The following is a 20,565-nucleotide window of genomic DNA, read 5'->3' on the forward strand; positions in this document are numbered from 1 at the left end:
TCGTTTGATATCCTATTTTTTCGATATCCCATTCTTTTGATATCCTCTTCTTTCGATATTCCATTCTTTTGATATCCTAATCTTTCTTTATCATATTATTTCGACATCCTTTTGCTTAGATATCCTAATCTTTCGATATCCTATTCTTTTGATATTTTATACTTTTGATATCCTATTCTTTTGATAATCTTTACTTCTGAAATCCTATTCTTTTGTAGTAACAGAAATAAAAAGACAATTACAAATTGGAATGATTTATTGTAAAGAATGAAGTTGTGATTTACAGTTTTAATTTCTTGTTAGTCCAAAACTCTCAAAAATATCAATCATTTATCCGTAGTATCCATATCCATGGCCATATCCGTATCCTCGGCCATATCCATATCCATATCCTCGGTTATATCCGTATCCATAGCTGGGCTCGGCATCAGCAGACCTCTTTCCTAGGTAGTGTCCTGCATAAACTGGAGCATATCCATAAGAAGCATATCCAAGTCCATATGCACGTCCATATCCTCCGTACCCGTAGTATGCGCCAGCAGCAGGCAAAACAGCGGGTTCAGCAGCAGCGGTAGGCTCGGCATCAGCAGACCTCTTTCCGATGTATCTGACTCCTCCATAAGGAATACCATATCCGTAAGAAGAATATCCAAGTCCATATCCTCCATACCCATAACCTCCATACCCGTAGTATGCGTCAGCAGTGGGCTCAGCAGCGGGCTCGGCAGCAGCGGTAGGTTCGGCATCAGCGGTAGGTTCGGCATCAGCAGACCTCTTTCCATATACACGTCCATATCCACCATAGCCACGGCTGAAGCTACCATATCCACGGCTGTAGCCACCATATGCACGTCCATAATATTGGGCATCAGCAAGAGCTGCGCCAAGGACAACAAGGAGAGCCTAGTGGATAAATATTAGATTTATATCATTTAAAGGAGGTGTTCGGGAAAAATGAAAAGGGGTATATATAGGCTTACGGCGAAAAATAAGCGCTTTTCATCGCTACTAATCTTTCTTCTAATCGTTGCGTCTATAACGAGAAAAATTTCAAAAACGAATTGTAACAAAGAACGTAGCGTCCATACAAATTCAGAAAGTTGCAACTATAACTCGGATCGTAAAAAAATCAATTTAATTTCAAACAAATCATTCAGATATTACAATTTATAGTCATCGATTATTTTTCGACGCATTTCTATATAGTTGATATTTCATAATATTTAAAAAAAAAAATAATATTCAGCTCTAAACTTATTTCACAACTAACGCTGGATTTTCGATCATTCCTTGAAAATGTGAAAATGTCGTCTTCATTATTAAAAATCTTCAAAACATGAAGAAATGTTTTCAAAAGTAATTCTCAGATCATAACAAATAAAAAATATTATGAAATTCAACTATAAACGAATGCGTCGAAAAATGATCGACGATTATAGTTGGTAATATCTGAATGATTTGATTGGAATTAGAATTAATGTTTTACGATCCGAGTCCTTATGCAACTTTCTAAACAAAAAACAAGAGGGAACGAAAAAAAGAAGGATACAAAGTAGGTAGAAAAAGATTAGGGAGAAAGTTAAAAAAAAAAATGATAGAAATAGAATAGAAAAAATGAAAGAAAACAAAAGAAAAACGAAAGAAAGGTAGGCAAAACAAATAGCAAGATAGAAACGAAAATGAAAACAAATAACTAGAAAATAGATAGAAAAAAGATGTCATAATAGATAGATATAGATTTGCAAAGACACTGCACCCCCTCTGCAAAATTTGAGGAACGTCCCTTTTATTCGGTTTCAAGAATACGTTGTGGATTCAAATAAACCCCCTTCCCCTCCATTTGTTAGTTTAGTTAAAATATTTCTTCCAGGGATAAATTGATTTCGTAAAGAATAATTAGAAAAAATCTATTTTACTATACAGTGATAACCATAAAACTTAGTAAGACGACTTTTGGAATCAAGTTCTGTCTTTAAAATAAACCAATGCACACAAGACACGGCAAGCGCAGTGTAAACAGACCCATTTCACTTAATAAATGATTATATTAGTTATTAGTAAAAATATTCGCTTTGTGACAACATCAACTACATTTAAATATAGCTCAAATGTCGTCATTCCACAGTTTTCTGATTTTAACTGTAAGTTACCACTATAAAAAACTGTTTTGCTGTTGTCTTTCAATTTCAAGAATGCAAAACTAGAAATTGAAAACTTGCTTTGCATATCAATACAATGCTTTTCTTGTATTGTTTTAAACTATCAAGAACAAATTTTACAGATACAACTTCAAAAAATAAAGCTCAAAAGATTACTAATTGTCGTACCCTGCAAGCCTTCATTAAAAACGACAAAATTGTAATTTTTTCTTTTTTTTCAGAGGCAAGAAATTTGAAATAAAATGAGAATAAAATACTGTGTAAAAGGAAGGCGGCATTTCTATTGATTCAGAATAGACACCAAACACATGGCTGAACTCTGATTGGATCAGGCACTAATGGAATTTGATGTTACAAACATACAAGGGAAATAGTTTTACTACAGTGAAACCCTTAATAATGAATACATCGAAAGAATTCATCAAATGTCGTATTCTTCACTTTCTGATAATGGAATGTTGCAGATATTTAGCATTTTAATTAAATGATTATATGGAACTCTTTAAAACTGTTTCCGCATATTCATGGCTATTTATTTATTTTCGCAAATACTGAAATTTACGTAATATAGTATAAAACTCATTGAAAAATTGTCAAGACGACATTTGATAAATTCTTCCGATGTATTCGTTATTAAGGGTTTCACTCTATAAACAAATTTATAAAGATTGAAAGAAAGATGATAAAACAAAAGAAAAAAGAAGAAAAAAAGAGGAAAGACAGGAAAAAGGAAGACTTATGATGTTGAGAAAAAAGAAGGAAAGAAAGAAATAGAGAAAGGAAAAAGTAAAAAATAAAAGGAAGAAACATGAAAATAATAAAAGAAATTCATGAAATTATGTTGAGAATATTTAAATAGTGAAAAGAAAAAAAGAAGGAAAGAAAGAACTATAGAGAAATAGAAAAGTAAAAAATAAAAGTAAGTAGAATGAAAATAAGAAAATAAATGCATGAAGTTATGTTGAGATAAGTAAAAATAGGAAAGCAGAAGGAAAGAAATATGAAACGAAGGGGAATGAAAAATATAGTAATACAAAATAGTTTTCTTCTTTTCCTTACCAGATACTTGATCATGGTTGATCTATTGAGCTATTGGAACTAATCCTCAGATGTCCTTCTCCTCCTTATATACCTCACTCAGAGACATTAACGCGGGGCTGGGCTCTGCCAGGATGGGCGCGGTATTTTATAGCTTTTACTTCTAAATGTCAGAGTTGAAATTTCTTTATGCAACGCTTTCTTCCTACGTAATAACTAGGTTTATAAAAGGCTAATAGAATAGAATGTTAAAGTGCGAATCTACGTTAAGAGTTTCTACAGGATTTCAAAATCACATTTATTTTCTTACGAAGTTAAAGCAGGGTTAATCAGTCTTAGCCAATTAACAATATTCAATGTCGTATTCGATTTTCTTTAAGCTACAGGGTGTCCCACGAAACATGACAGTATGCAAGACAACTTGAATATCGTCTTGATTTTTGATATAATTTGCTGCATTTATTTGTCAACCTTTTTTCAGAAGTAAATTTCTTGAGATAATAGTCACAAAATTCCCCTAGTCCTGCCATTTCTAAAATGTGGTCTGCATTTTTTGTGCTTTCAACATTGCCCGAGATATGAACAATTTTATTCAGATATCGACAATTTTGCTTTTATTTAACAAAATTTAAATCTCAACCAAACTCTTTATATCTCCGGTAATATTGAAAGCACAAAAAACGCAGACCACTTTTTGGAAATGCCAGGGCTAGGAGAATTATGTGATAATTGTTTCAAGAATCATACATGTTCTAGTAGATAGAAGACTAAATGTCACAAATAAATTCAAAAATCAAAGACGACTTTCAAGTCGTCTTGCTATTGTCATGTTTCGTGGGACACCCTGTATAATCTATCTTTATCTATGGTTCTATGTCTTTTAAGTTCTTAATGTAATACAAATCTACAACATTTGATACATTTTTGGTAAGCCCTTAATCTGCAAAAAAAATTACAAATTTTTAAATGTTCAAATATGTATTGCAATATCAAGTTATTAAGTAAAAAATGTGCAAAAACAAAAAAATGCGCGAAATATGGTAAATGATACATTTTTAAAAAGCCCTTGCCATGTTGAAATCCAATTTGACTTCAATGGGGATGCATCTCATGACATTCTGGAGTAAGTGTTGGGTGAGGGCAAAGCTGTCAAGGTCCTCCAGATTGTAGAACTACTGTATGATTTCAATTGGATGGCTTGAAGTGTCTTGGTCTTAAGCTACTTCTTGAACTGATACATATTGGGGAATGAGGTCGAAAATCTGGTTTACCTCACTGCCAAAGATGTTGAAGCTCCCGAATTCTTCAATTACCTTGATTTTGAAGTTGTTCCAGCTCGTGATGTTGTTGAGGGGTCCCATCTTATCCAGGGGGATGGCATTGAGGGTGAGCACCAGCTTCATAGAGTCATCATGTCTGGTCAGGGTGAATCCGTGTAGGATGGAGGACAGCCAGGGGTATAAATCATAGGTTTGGCCAATCCAGTTGGCAGTGACGAGTTTGGGGGGCTTGAAACTGGGGGAAAGGTGTTGGGTTGGAGTGGTTTAGGACTCGTCCGTTGGGTGGGGAGGCGGGCAATGTGGTGTTCATGGCGGTGTGGGAATCCAGGATGTTCATGGCGGTCAGTTGAATGGCACAGAGGGCAGAGTGCCATAAAGAGGGAAATCTATGTTTAGGTTTTTCCTGTACAAGAGGTTGATATCTTACAGTTCATGGGTGTTATTCATCTGGATTGCTCTTTGGAATGCAGATGTGAGGAGCAAGATGTGGTGGTTAGCAAGTGGTTGAGGGAGGACGATGGTGGGCAGAGAGGTCAGGGTGGTATTGCTGTTGTTCAGGTCTACATCAAGATTGCGAATGTGGTTGGTTGGTGTGCTACAGATCACACAACCCTGTAGAAGGCAGGGAGAGTTCCTGGTGCATGCTTTCTGAGGCTCATGGCAAGGGGTCTTGGTGTTGTCTGAAGGGACAGTATTCTGTTGGAGAGGTTGAATGATGTCCATCTTGTTCTTGATTGGTAGTTTGAAATGTAAGAACTTGAGGGGGGTCGTTACTTTGATGTTAGGTAGGTAGGTTGGTTAATTGGCTAATTGGTTTGTTGGTTAATAGGTTGGTTGGTTAGGTTGGTTCGTTGGTTAGGCTCCTCAATTCGGACACAGTAGTCTCCAATAATCAGTAAATAGATATATTTCAAACCTGTAAATAAAATACATATATAGTAAAAAATAAAAATGACAACGTATTAATTTGGTTGAATATTTAAGATATATACTTACAAGTTTTCCGTGACGAAGTGAAAGGGGTGATTTGGGTTTGAGGGTTCGATGGAATAATTTAAAACATTTGTAAATACTTCTGAAAATATAAACCTGTTTTTTTTTTAAAGTGGAATTAACTATTGATTGCAAAGCTATTTATGGATTTGATCTTTCACTTAGCAAAACGTTTCACTGTTTGTTGTTTCTTTGTCGGAGAATAAAAATAAATTTGAACAGGGACTTGCTGCAGGGGGGGGGTGGGGGTTAGAAGTTGTATTTATTGTCAACAATGGTTTACTTAGTTATTACTTTTGGATATCCCTACTGAATTTCGACCGATAAGAGTTCTCCCATTGAGGCGCGTAAATTTTCATAATTTCTCAGCTTTTGATTGGCTGTTCAGTTTCTAAAATTGACACTCTGATTGCTTGCATTTAGATACTTTTCTCAATAATAATGTAAGATGAATATACATAAGAGTTCCCAGTTTAGGCCATATAGATAATATATATATCTATGCTCTCAACTAATTTTCATATATATATATATATGATATGATATATAGATAATAAGAATGCATTTAGTGCATATTTCATTTATCTCGTTTATAAAGGTGATCTTGTAGTTGGAGTCATCGTTGAAATCTCATCAGTATATAGAGGGCACGTTTATTATTGCAACGCTTATCTTCATATATATATGTTCTATGCATAGATAAATAAATAAACATAGATAGCTTATGTACGCAAAACATAGAGAATAGAATATATAGAGAGGAATTAAAAGAATCTCTCGGTATGAATTTTTTCAGTCCCTTTCAGCCTGAAAAGGAGTTCAAAGTGTACAAATCATGTAAATGTTCACAAATTATATGCAGTAGAGTACATTAATACAGTATGTTCCCTAGACTATCCATTTCAATTTCAAATTTTTTAAACTGTTAAATAAACTTTATAATGAATTAGGTGAATAAAAACATCATTTGATTTATAGTTATAACGGAAAATCATCGTTTGTAAAGTCGAAGGCATATAGTCTATGTGAAATGATCATTGGTCAATTATGAAACCAGCCTATTTCATAATTTGGTTTTCTTTTAACAATAATTTTAGATTTTCTATAAAATGATATTCCAGGGCCCAACAGGTTATATAGCATAAATATGTGAAGTACACCTGCAGTATGGAAACAGTACAACAAAATGGCCGTTTTACACTTTTTTCCAGTAAATTCCTCTCTATATATTCTATTCTCTATGACGCAAAATCATCAAGAATTGTACAGTCCGCGAACTCATACCTCTAGGGGTCAAAGTGTACTTCAATGATAAGCGGGGTGGTTTGGTGTTTTAATGGATTTCATAATAGAGTGTAAAATAACTCCGGGAATGGAACTATTTGAACATCAATATTACACTGAGAAAAATATCATATTGACGAAAACTGAAGAACTAACTTAAATTTCTCTCTACAGAACTCATGTACACCACAAGTACTCAATAACATAAGAACAGCCAATGTTCACAACCGACCTAGTTAATCTATATAATAGGAGTATCTTTAAAACATTTCTTTACATTTATATCTTTCAAGATGAAAAATGTCGTCTTATGCGCAATCTATCTTTATCTATGGTTCTATGTCTTTTAAGTGATCCTAATATCTATGAATTAATAGTACCAAAGTTGACTCCTGACTCCTCTCCTGACTCCTCACTCCTGGCTCCTGGCTCCTGGCTCCTGGCTCGATCCTGACTCCTGACTCCTGACTCCTGACTCCAAACAATATGAAGCTGGTTTAAGTTTCTATGGGAATAGTTTTAACCTTTCCAACTAGATCTCACGCCTTCTACAGGGTGTTTCAAACCAATTCATATTCATCATTTACAGGGTGTTTCCAACCAATTCATATTCATCATTTACAGGGTGTTTCAAACCAAATCATATTCATCATTTACAGGGTGTTTCAAATCACTGCCATCTTCATGCACATTCATCTTTAAAGTTTGATTCTTTGTGGTTAACAAACACTGAATATATGTAAACTGTAATATAAACGGTTCACAATTCTGTAGATATCATGAGTAAGTTTTATATTATAAATTACACAGTCTTATAACCGTGTTACCTTATCAGTCACGTATTGAACACCTGAAAATAAACAGTATGTGGATATTGTATATTGCATGTATTATATCGTTATAATTAAACAAGACATATTTCATATATCTTTATCTCTGGCCGAAATTTTTTTTTTCACGGGCAACGCCGAGCCCTTCAGCTAGTAAACAATATTTTCATATATAAACAAACACGATTATCATGTACAGTATATTTTAAACGTACTTAGTTGTACACTCTATAAAATGTACATCCTGTACAACTAACTGCTGATTTTTAGAATTTAAAAAGAATATGCATAATTGGATGATATCATCACAACCTAAGATGCATTTTACATCTCTCTAGTAAATGGGTATTATTGATTTTTCTGCACTCTTTGGAACGATTGTAGTCGTTTTCTTTGAATTTTCAATATTAATATGAAGATGATAGCTATGTATTTATATTTAATATTATTTCACATAAAATTACATAAAATTACATAAAATTGCTTAAAGTTTGAATAAAGATTCATAAATTTACCTAAAATGACATAAAATTACAAAAATTACAGAAAATTACATAAAATTATTTAAAATTACTTAAAATTACAAAAATTACATAAAATTGTATTTTGGTGTTACTTAACCAACAAAATAATTCGTATATATCTACATCAACCGTTTATTTTTATCTTCAGTTTTGATGTTCACAATTTATTTTCATTCCTTCACTACACATCGTTATTCAAAAATCATTCGAAATAATTAATTTTTTTGGTCGAAATTTCGCATGAATAAGAAATTCAATCAGAATTTTTTCATGATATCCGCATGAATACAGGTCATTGTTGCAATATCATAAAAAGTGGCAGAACTGATAGTGAAAATATCTAAAATACTTAATAAACCCTCTTTCCCTTATCCTGGAATTCATGAATTGCTAAATTGCAAAACAGGGTGAACTTCTTGCCCCCCCCACCCCCTACAGAGGGGGGGCAAGCCTAATTTTGGGAGGGGCATGCCCCCTTCTCATAATCCGGATTGCAAAACAGGGTGGACTTCTTGCCCCCCCCCCTACAGGGGAGGCAAGCCCTCTTAAGGGAAGGGTATGCCCCCCTTATCCGGCTAGAGGGGACCTTGCCCCTTTCTCCCCTTTAGTTGCGCCTTGACTGGACTGACAATTAGTGAATGTGATTATGATTAATTCGTGAGTAACTCTTACTACTTAAGTAAAGTTTAGTTGTGTCAGAGAGATCATGAAATTAAATGATGAAATATAAAACCGGATTTTACACGAAGCCGGAGCTTAAAAAAATTACATTAAAGTAATTCAATTAACATGAGATTTGGGTAAAAATTTTAATTTCTTTTCATTTAATAGCCATAGAGATAATTACAAACTGTTTAGATTTAGGTTTAGCGTGTTGATTTAAAACCTTCAACTTGAAAATCTATCAGCAAGGAATTGATCGTATTCGTATTCGTGTATGCCTCTCAAACCTTCTGATCTTGGAACACCAAAGTTTAAGTTTGCCGGAACTCTGTGAAAGTTCTCTTGCTGAGATGATTTTCCAAGTTTGCCCAGTCTATTTTGCACAGTTGGAATCCACTGATTTGACAAGTTTGCCCAGTCTATTTTGCACAGTTGGAATCCACTGATTTGACAAGTTGGATCGATATCTACATATTCTCTACAGTAGGACTTTGGAAACAACATTTAAAATATCTCTAACGAATAAACTTTACAGCCGGCCAAGAACCATCTTTGAAGAATATGGGTCGCTCACCATTTAATAAGAAGATAATATTGAACGTCTGCAACATCTCCTGTTGCAGCTCCGGGACTGAGAAGAAGACGACATCAGAGAAGAATGAAAGTTGTTAGTTCATAACTGACGTATAAATTGAATTATAGTCATGTATAATCTCTAATCTAATATCTGAACAAATTATATGTGTTCGACAAATAAATCATAATAATCATAAAAAAGTAAAATTTAAAAGTTTATTAAATCATAATTTTAAGCAATTTATATATATTTATAAAGAATTCTACTAAGTGATATAAAACTTCTATCTCATGTTTATTGGAAGCGCTGTACTGAAGGCAGGTGTGGATGTGCAAGATACAATAAAAATGGATCTAAATGTGTAAACGTGCTGTCCCGTCGTTCTACTGTCTTTTTTACAGTTTTAACCTTTAGTTAATCGGCATTTACAGCTTAGCCAAGACAGGGAGGTTTATCAAACCTTGATATCTTAAATCAACTGCATTTATATAAACTAAGCTTCAGGGAAGCTTCGCGCCCATCTTCAAAATCACATTTTTCAACTTTCGATAGTGCTCAATCTTTCAGCATTTTCTCTTTGATAAAACAAAAATAAAAAATTTCGGATTTATAATTTATTTTCGTTGATTTTCTAAATTTACTCAAATCTAAATTTTTTGAGACATTATTTTGTGATTCTGAGCCTTTTCTTCGCGCCCATCTTCTTTTTCAACTTTCAATTGTTGCTCAATTCAGCATTTTCTCTTCGAATAAACAAAAAATAATTGTTTTCCGGATTTACAATTTGAGCCAGATTGGTTCAGCCGTTTTGACGTTTATCGGTAACAAACAGACGGACAAGCAACGTGTATAGATAGAATGGAGGGGTATGCTATGAGTATATGTCCTCTTTCCCTTGAATGTAATGTAGACATAGAATGACCCTTCATTTTCAGAGATTTCACATAGAAATGGAACCTGGATAAAAACCAGGGAGTCTTAGCTTTAGAACCCATTTTCCATATTCTGTATTTGCTATTTCATGCTTTTTTGTTGGTCATATATATATTTTTAAAGATGCATGATTTTCGACTGATTTTGAATATATGTATATTCTTTGTAGTAAGCTTTACACCCCCCCCCCCTTAGAATATGCCATTGCTTTGAAATGAGTTACAATGCCTGAGCCTATTTGCATGGTACTAGGCTAAGCCTAGCTTGTTTAAAGGTCATAATTGCGTGCATTAAAGAAATAAAAAATATCGCATACTTAACTTTATAGAGCTAATAACAATCAACAATAAATAATCATAAATTGCTAAATTAAACTCTCAGATAAAAAAAAAGTTTCGTTTATATAAAAAGTAAAAATATTTGTTTTTAATTTATTTTTCTATTAAGATTTTTAATAAAAAACTATAAAAAAATTTAATAAAGCCTTCCTTGGAAATGTAATTAGTTTTCGGTTGGGAGAATCTAATCTCGTTTCGTAAAAACATTCTAAATTTATTATTTAAATCATATTCAAACAGTGACAACCGCAAATATAGGAATAGGAAGACGACCTTTACATGATTATGAGACACAGTATTTGTGAAAAGTGATTTAAGTTACTTGCAGTTAAACCCTAAATAAGCCATACATTGAAAGAATTTATCAAATGTCGTCTAGACAATTTTTCAATGGGTTTTATACTATTTTACATAAATCACAGTATTTGCGAAAATAAATAAATAGCCATGAATATGCGGGGAACAGTTTAAACAGCTCCATATAATCTTTCAATTAAAAAACGAAATATCTGCAACATTCATTATCAGAATTGATGATTCTTTCGATGTTTAACTGTAGTAAAACTAAATCCCTTACATTCCTGATCCCTTGTATGTTTGTAACATCAAATACACAAAAGTCACTGATCCAATCAGAGTTCAGCCAAGTGTTTGGTGTCTTTTCTGAATCAATAGAAATGCCGCCTTCCTTTTACACAGTATTTTATTCTCATTTTATTTCTAATTTCTTGTTGTGAAAAAAAAAAGAAAAAGTTACAATTTTGTCGTTTTTAATGAAGGCTTGCAGGGTACGACAATTAGTAATCCGTTGAGATTTTTTTTTTTTGAAGTTGTATCCGCACTAAAATTTGTTCTTGATAGTTTAAAAATACAAGAAAAGCATTGTATTGATATGCAAAGCAAGTTTTCAATTTCTAGTTTTGCATTCTTGAAATTGAAAGATTTTAAATGTCAGATAAATTCAGTGAATCTCGAGTTTAATCTTAACAGACAACAGCAAAACAGTTTTTTATAGTGGTAACTACTTACAGATAAAATCAGAAAACGTTTTTTATAGTGGTAACTACTTACAGATAAAATCAGAAAACTGTTTTTTAAAAGTGGTAACTACTTACAGATAAAATCAGAAAACTGTTTTTTATAGTGGTAACTACTTACAGATAAAATCAGAAAACTGTTTTTTATAGTGGTAACTTACAGATAAAATCAGAAAACTGTTTTTTATAGTGGTAACTACTTACTGATAAAATCAGAGAACTGTTTTTTATAGTGGTAACTACTTACAGATAAAATCAGAAAACTGTTTTTTATAGTGGTAACTACTTACAGATAAAATCAGAAAACTGTTTTTTATAGTGGTAACTACTTACAGATAAAATCAGAAAACTGTTTTTTATAGTGGTAACTACTTACAGATAAAATCAGAAAACAGTTTTTTATAGTGGTAACTACTTACAGATAAAATCAGAGAACTGTTTTTTATAGTGGTAACTTACAGATAAAATCAGAAAACTGTTTTTTATAGTGGTAACTACTTACAGATAAAATCAGAAAACAGTTTTTTATAGTGGTAACTACTTACAGATAAAATCAGAAAACTGTTTTTTATAGTGGTAACTACTTACAGATAAAATCAGAGAACTGTTTTTTATAGTGGTAACTACTTACAGATAAAATCAGAGAACTGTTTTTTATAGTGGTAACTTACAGATAAAATCAGAAAACTGTGGAATGACGACATTTGAGCTGTAATTAAATGTAGTTGATGTTGTTACAAAGCAAAAAGTTTTACTAATATAATCATTTATTAAGAGAAATGGGTCTGTTTACACTGCGCTTGCCGTGTCTTGTGTGCATTGGTTTATTTTAAAGTCATAACTTGAGTTCAAAAGTCGTCTTACTATTCCAAAGTTTGATGGTTATCACTGTATAGTAAAAAATAAATTATTCTGATTATTCTTTACGCAATCAATTATCCCTGAAAGAAAATACGAAATATCTTATATCACTAAACATATTTTAATTTTATTTGAATCCACAGCGCATTCTTGAAAACCGAATAAAAGGGACGTTCCTCAAATTTTGCAGAGGGGGTGCAGTGTCCTTCCTTTCAGGATTTCAATTAAACAACAGCTCTGTTTGCTCTCATAAATTGAAGCGTTTGAATGTCGTCTTTGCAAATCTGATATTGAGCATGTTTTCACCATATACTCTAACGTTTTGTAAAAAAATGTTACTATGCTGTTTCAAAGAAATTATATCGATTCGAACATTAAGTATTTGCAACAAACTCAAATTTTGAAATCCTTATATGTTTGCAACCTGAAGGTGGTATGACATTGGGTTTCAAACATATGGGGAAAAGGAAATAAGAGTTTGTGGCAAAGGCTCAATACCTTTCAAGAAAAATTACTGTGCTGTTTAAAAGAAATTATATCGAACATGACCGAAGACTTATCAAAAACTAAATTTGAGGAAAAAATATCTCTAAGAGCAGGCGCGCGCACGTCTTACTTGGTCTCTTCCCTGCACTGGCTTCATAAGTGTGTTTGCGTCTGATTGGTGCAAAGGAATGTTCTTGTCAAAATTCTTTGTTTTTGTCGAAGAAATGAAAGTTTTTTAATGATAATTAATATTCTTAAAGAATATAACAGCATAATACACTTGTTGCTATGCATGCATAATTATTTAAATGCCAACTTTTATTGCTTATGTTTTGTTGAATAATATTCAAAATGTTAAAGACACAGATTTATTAAATACAGTAAATGTGCTGGTGCATTGTGCATGCGAGAAAGATAAAAGTCAAATTTAAAACATTACACGTTATTGAATCAAGGTATTTATGATAAAGAAGAAAAGTTTATCATGGATGAGATTGAGACAATTTAAAAACGAAATTTGTTTTCGAATTTGTACACTTACAAGACACAAAACTTACTCTCAAAGACAAACTCTAGGTTAAGGGCATGGAAAGCATCAAACCAAACCAAACCAAACCAAACCAAACCAAACCAAACCAAACCAAACCAAATCAAATAGTTTCAGAATAAAGTTTCAATCGGTTAGGATTTGCAAAGCAAGTTCTAGAGGTTAAATGATGGGCGCTTCATGGACTAAGATAAAACAAGATGAATATATGAAGATTGAAAAATTTACTAAAAGTATTGGAATAAAAAAATATTGAAAAGTTTTATAAAGTAATGAAAAGTATAGAGTCAAGTGTTGGAAAGTTAATTCTAATAAACTCCACAATTCTTAAATAAAACAAAAAACCATGTGATTACTAAGAAATTATGATATTTCTTTGATATCTAGAAATTAAGTACTTCTTGAATTAAACTGAAATAAACAGTTGACAACAGTAACCTTTATCTAACATTGATTTATTTACGTTATCCTAGTCAAATAAATGCAAAATTCTAGCCATTAATAAGAGAAAAAAAGATGAGATAGAAGCAGTGTAATTAAGACAAATCTTGAACTTTGACTTTATTAAAAAAAGTAAAGTTACAATCCCTTTAAACATTATTAGGGAGTGATACCTTTAAACATTACAAGGGAGCGATCCCTGTAAACATTACAAAGGTTTGATCCCTTTAAACGTTATTAGGGAGTGATCCCTTTAAACATTACTAGGGAGCGATCCCTTTAAACATTACAAGGGAGTGATCCCTTGAAACATTACTAAGGAGTGATCCCTATAAACATTACTAGGGAGTGATCCCTTTAAATATTACAAGGGAGTGATCCCTAGAAGCATTACTAAGGAGTGATCTCTATAAACATTACTAGGGATTGATCCCTTTAAACATGACTAGGGAGTGGTCCATTCACCCAATCCAAGATAGTACAATCCTTCCAGATATATTCTCCTCTGACCGGTGTACCCGGGGGGAGTAGAGCTGCGTAGATACTAGATTCTGCTCCCTGGTCAATAGTTAGCGGACCTTTATGGCTGGTCATGTCCGTATCAACGTATCCTAAAATATTAAATTTATAATTTCATGAATGACAAAAACTTTTTTTGGATTTGTCTAGTTTAAGTGAGTGCAAGCTTAATTTCAAGTGTCCCTCCATACAATGGTACCATTGAAACATTTTCGGATTTATAATGTGGCAAATATTGTCGTTTTTTGGGGTCTAAAAGAATTTATATCTGATAGTTCCTATATGCAGTATGCAGTAATCCGCAAGTCACTTTTGCATCGATCCTCTACCTTCCACTTCCCTTCGTTACCCTTCCCTCAATAACCTACCTTCCTCTAACCTTCCTCTTTCGTAGTTCCCTATATTCATCATCACTATCAACCTTCCTCTTTCGTAGTTCCCTATATTCATCATCACTATCAACCTTCCTCTTTCTCTCTCAAACTTCCTCCTTCCGTCTCAACCTTCCCCTTTTTCTCTCAACCTTCCCCTTTTTCTCTCAACCTTCCTCTTTCCCTTCTCAACCTTCCCCTTCCCTACTTTTCCTCTTCCCTACCTGTTCACTTCCCTTCTCCATCCTTCCGTCTCTTCCACTGTTACCCTTCCCCTTTCCTTTACTTTTCCACATCCCCTTTTCTAATCATTTTCCACCTCCCTTTTCTTACCCCTTTCCTTTCCCCTTTCCTTTCCCATTTTCTTTCCCCTTTTCTTTTCCTTTTTCTAGTTCATACAATTTTGACATCAGGCATAGGTTTCAAGGGTTACATTGTGTACCGGACATTGTCATCTTTGAATGGATGGTCAAGGGGATACTTGTTTTTCCAGCTTTCAAGCAGAAAACAGAGGTTTTCTGTATTATCTATATTTGGTCTTCGAAGCTTGGGGGGGGGGATACAAATAAAATAAAGGTTTAACATATCTGTATACTTTAAAAACATTTAAATACTTATTATTTCTAAAATTCATTTACTTCATCAAAAGGGATAAAATATCTTGGAAACAGTGAGAAGACGGAAAAAGTATTTTTAATAAAAATATTTATCTCTAAAAAATTCAAAAAATTTTCTGTGAATGTAAGAAACTTTTCAATTTAAACTTTTGTCGAGAAATTGAAAACTTTGTTTGATTAAAACTTATGAATATCATATTTGCCAGTTGTGAATAAGTCTAATCAAGAAGTAGAAGGGTAAAAACTTATGAATATCATATTTGCCAGTTGTGAATAAGCCTAATCAAGAAGTAGAAGGGTAAAATAACGTTTCAATTCAATTTGGAACTTGTGAAATGTGATGTTTATTATCAAAAGGCTTGTTATTAAATCGGTCAGAATTATAATTTCTTGATTATTTTGTTTGACAGAAAGGGGAAGGTAAATGAGTATTTTTGAAAATATTTAATGAGCATTCAGATTTTAATTTTTTCATTTCAAATTGCAGAGTTCAATATTTAATTTTTTATCTTAACAAAACTTAAATAAATCTGGGTGAACAAGGTTGACGAGTTCAAAACCAATAATTTTCATCTAAACGAAACTTAAACTAAAAGTGCTTAGGATCCATTTATATCCGCCCTGGAAAAAAATGGTTCCGGATCTAAAACCGGATCCATGGTTCTAACCATATCTTCAAGATTTACAGATTTTTTTTAACAAATGAAAAATTTTAAAACATTTGTTTTCTTTATGTTTCGTTTTTTTTCTGAAACTTAGTGAACCATTAAGAAATTTAAAAAATTTTGTCAATAATGTTAACAAATTTAATTTCTGTTTTGAGAGCGATATTTTAGGTTAAGATTGATATTTTTCCCCTAGAATCCGGATCTTTGAATGCGGATATTTGGATCCGCATATGTTTTCGGATCCGAATCTAGGAAGCTAAAATATTGCAGATCCAACGGATACGGATCCGGATACAGATCCTAAGCACTGCTGTAAGAGAAAATAATTAATGAAAACCTGGGTGAACATGGTTTACAACAATATCTTTTCTTGAATCCTGGGACAGTTCACGATTTTGTATTCGACTTAGGGCAGACAAACCAATCTTCGAAACTAAAAAAAAGTTTTATTAATAGAATATAAAAATATTATTGAAAAATTCTGTACAACCATCTAAAGTCTACAAAATTAACCTAATTATAAACTTATATATTAGAATTGACAATTTATCTGGCTAAAATTTTAAGTTAATATTACCCAGATTAAGTTAAACATGTTAATTTTTGCTAATTAATGCCTGAGTAGGTCGAATTTATCCATCCAAAATCCTGGTGATTTCCAGAGTTGGCGGATACTTCAAAGTTCTTCATCATTGCGTCCAGCTCACTCACACTCAGGTCGTCTTTATTTATTAATTATGATAACTCACAGTCTGAAAAAAATGCTTATACCCGTACTTTTTTTCAATTAACTGAGGAAAAGAACTGCATTTTTAATCAAATTTTCCCTTGAAATATCTATTTTTGTGTTTTTCCTTTAATTCATACTGTAATCAGTGAAAAGTATATTTTTAGTAAATTGAATCATATTTTTATTCCTGAGGAGAGTTTCTTCATTAGTTTTTTGGCTTTCTCAGTATTTTCACTTTTTTCTAAATTCTAAAAAACAAAAATACTTTTAACATCTTATAAAAAGAAGCTTTAATTGAACTATGTAGATCAACATTATCAATTTAATTTGGCCCCAGGTTGCAAAGATATAATTTGATAATTTATATACATATTTTGAGGTTTAACCTATCAAGCCCAACTTTTGTGGGAACTCAGATAACCCAAGGGAAAAGTTAATGGACCGTTAAAGAGGAAAAAAGTTTCCGGAAAAAATGACGACATTTATCATTCTGAAAATGCATCGATTTACACAGTAATATCCGCGAAAATGATTAAAAATGGCGCATGTTTTAGAGCTATAGATTTTAACAGGAAAGGGGACTCAAAGCGTCCTTAAAGCCTAGTTGTAAAATAAATTTAAAGTGTATGAAAGTAGAATTTAGGTGGTAAAAAGGTTAAGCACTGATGGTGTGGCAATAAGCTTCATGATTTTGTAAAAATTATAAAATATAAATACCCCGAGATATCCTGCAGAACTTGAAAGATTCACAACCCTCGCACCTGATTCAAATATTCATTTATCATCAATTAATTATGTTTTTAATTTTAATTTTGTGAACTATTTTCAATGCTTTGTGAAATAATTTGGGTCTGTCCTAGAGAACGATTTTTGGACCCTCCCCCCCCCCGCCCCCCTTCCTCTTGTTAATTTTGAATAAATTTCAACGATTTTCAACAAAAAATATTAATTTTGTATTATTTCCGGGTTAGGTTAGGTTAGGACAATTTCTCGGTCGACCGCTGCGGCCAGGACAGGCTAGAGGGCCGAACACTGCGGCTAGGTCAGGCTAGAGGGCCGAATACTGCGGCTAGGTCAGGCTAGAGGGCCGAGCACTGCAGCTAGGACAGGCTAGGGGGCCGGGCGCTGCGGCCACATGACCAACTATATCCATGTGTTAAATATAAGATGCATGTACAAAATTGATAAGAGGGGGAGGGGGATGGGCGGGGGTCCAAAAATTGTTATCTAGGAAATTACCAATCATTTTAACGACCCACAATTATTAAATTTTTTATGTTCCAAAAAAAGATTGAATTCAGCTATATTATTTTACGCATCACAGTGTATCATTTTCAATTGTCAACCAAGCCAAGATCGCAAACATTAAGCTGTCATAATTTACTTCAGTTTAGTGCAAAGATGATTTCCAAAAAGACCATATTAAAATTTTTTTTAAACTTAAAACCAACCTGGACGCAGGATTGGAAACAAAATCTCACATGCCGCCTAATAACAAGATAATGTGCAAATGTTCAAATTTGAAAAGAATAAATAGATCAGATTATCAAGAAGTACCTTAGTATCCCAATAGTTAGTTTTGAGAGTAGCCGTGGCCTGTTCACCAAAGGGTTCGGTTGCAGCCTAAGTTAAGAAAAAGGTAGTTTTTTAAAGTTTATTATGAGTTTTTTTAGTTTTTAAGTGAATACGGATTTAAAAATATTTAAGATTTCGAGTTCATGGAAAAATATTAAAAACGATTGAAAAGTCATAATAGTAAGTTGGCATGTTTGTACATGGTGTCCCAATAAACATGGGAATTGAGAGACGACTTAAATATCGTCTTTGATTTCCGATAATTGATAACTGACAGAAAGTGCATCCACATTTTGGAAATCCCGAGATTAGAAGGTTTCGATGTGAAAGGTTTAACTGTTTTAACTAAAAAATAATCTAGCATGGTAGAAGTTGTCATTTAATTCCCATGTTTATTGGGACACCCCCTGTACAACAGTATTTGAATAATTGAAAAGCGTAAAAATAAGAAATATATATATTTTTTAATTTTAGAATGGAAAATAGTATTTTACCTGCTTGAAAGCTATTGCAGCATTGTTCACAAGCACATCAATTCCACCATACTTTTCTTTCATAAAATCCCTAAATACATCATCCATGCAATCTTTATGCATTTATAAATAAATTTATACATGTCTGTTTAAATCCAATAAACGTCAAAACGGCTTAACCAATTAAACCCAAATTTTTAGTGGCAAATCACGGGAATCAGGAAAGGATGGTCGACAAAAAAATGTTGTTTCTAAAAAGTTTCGTTTTGGAAATCAAACGTTGAAATCAGAAAAATCCTCGAAATTATATACTGTTATTTTTCAGAAAGTAAGCAAAGGCGTTTGCTTTATAATTTTTAATTCATAATCTAAGGAGGGGGTGAAATACCGTGGGTTGTTAGATTTCCATCAAATAAATAAAACATCTAATATCTATGCATAAGCATTATTATATAAAAAAAGAAAATACAACAGAAATTTAAAACCAAAATGAGAAAAATTATTAAAATAATGATTTTTGCTTTTATAAGATTTTACCAACCTTAGTTTGAGAACAGACTCTTTATCAGCGATATCAAGCTGATGAAACTTCGGGTTTAATCCTTCAGCTTCCAGAACCTTCACAGCTGCCTCTCCTCTACCTACATCCCTGAATATATTTAATCCTTCAGCTTCAAGAACCTTCACAGCTTCCTCTCCTCTACCTACATCCCTAAACATGTAAACCTTCAGCTTCAAGAACCTTCACAGCTTCCTCTCCTCTACCTACATCCTTAAACATGTAATCCTTCAGCTTCAAGAACCTTCACAGCTTCCTCTCCTCTACCTACATCCTTAAACATGTAATCCTTCAGCTTCAAGAACCTTTACAGCTGCCTCTCCTCTACCTACATCCCTAAACATTTAATCCTTTAACTTCAAGAACCTTCAATTCCTCCTCCCTATTACCTAAAACATCTATATATGTACTTTGCTTGGGTGCTTGTTTGTCTGTCTATCTGTTTCCAATAAACGTCAAAACGGCAGAACCGATCGGGCCTAATTTTTTTGTGTGGCATCGCGAAACCCCAGTGAGGGTTTATGGATGATCGAATATTAAAAATTTGCCTCCATCAAAATTCTATTCTTGAAAATTTTGAATATCTACAATTTTTTTTATGAAATCCGTGAAATTTTTTTTTTTTTTTAAATGCACACAAAGTGAACATGTTCACAATAGAAATAGAAGATGGGTCCCTAAAAGCCTAATCCCTGGAAAAAGTTTAATATTTAATTAATATGAAATAGTTTCATTTTCTTCTCAAAAATATCCTTCTCAAATATATTCTTTAAATCATCAAATAATTGAAAAAATGTCTAAAAAATCACAGCAGTAACTTAAAAGTTTTTTATTCCGTATAATCTAAGAAGTCGATGGAAATATCCTTAACTTTCTGCCTGAAAACTTACGGCAGCAGCTTTTCTGTGGGGAAAGGGATTGAAAACTGGACTTCGAAAGCTAGTTTTTAAATTTATAAAATTTCCATTTTAGATTTAATTAAAATTTAGTTTTTCAACCTCAGAAACCTAAATAATTTATTTGAGAACAAATCTTGTTCATGTACTGTATAGGAGGGGGGGG

General features: G+C 32.8%; 2 protein-coding genes across 2 annotated transcripts in view; both read right to left on the minus strand.

Annotated features, from left to right (window-relative positions):
* Positions 1–238: 238 nt before the first annotated feature.
* On the minus strand, positions 239–3,324 carry LOC111699132 (shematrin-like protein 1). The gene is made up of 2 exons (XM_023469713.1): positions 3,219–3,324; positions 239–903 (listed from the first exon to the last, which is right to left on the minus strand). Exons 1-2 carry the CDS (start codon positions 3,231–3,233, stop codon positions 331–333), a joined length of 588 nt encoding a protein of 195 aa, XP_023325481.1. The 5' UTR covers positions 3,234–3,324; the 3' UTR covers positions 239–330.
* A 10,743-nt stretch (positions 3,325–14,067) lies between these two features.
* The window catches only part of LOC111699123 (carbonyl reductase [NADPH] 1), a 7,799-nt gene continuing 1,301 nt past the window's right edge, over positions 14,068–20,565 (minus strand). The window contains exons 3-11 of the mRNA XM_023469699.1: positions 19,486–19,593; positions 18,966–19,035; positions 18,454–18,519; positions 18,348–18,384; positions 17,614–17,657; positions 17,084–17,144; positions 16,784–16,888; positions 16,504–16,599; positions 14,068–14,602 (exon numbers count right to left, since the gene is read on the minus strand). Coding sequence (XP_023325467.1) covers positions 14,427–14,602; positions 16,504–16,599; positions 16,784–16,888; positions 17,084–17,144; positions 17,614–17,657; positions 18,348–18,384; positions 18,454–18,519; positions 18,966–19,035; positions 19,486–19,593 — 763 coding nt within the window. The 3' untranslated portion in view covers positions 14,068–14,426. The remainder of the gene's footprint in view (positions 14,603–16,503; positions 16,600–16,783; positions 16,889–17,083; positions 17,145–17,613; positions 17,658–18,347; positions 18,385–18,453; positions 18,520–18,965; positions 19,036–19,485; positions 19,594–20,565) is intronic.

Source organism: Eurytemora carolleeae, unplaced genomic scaffold (assembly GCF_000591075.1).
Source record: "Eurytemora carolleeae unplaced genomic scaffold, Eaff_2.0 scaffold348, whole genome shotgun sequence".
Lineage (NCBI taxonomy): Eukaryota > Metazoa > Arthropoda > Copepoda > Calanoida > Temoridae > Eurytemora > Eurytemora carolleeae.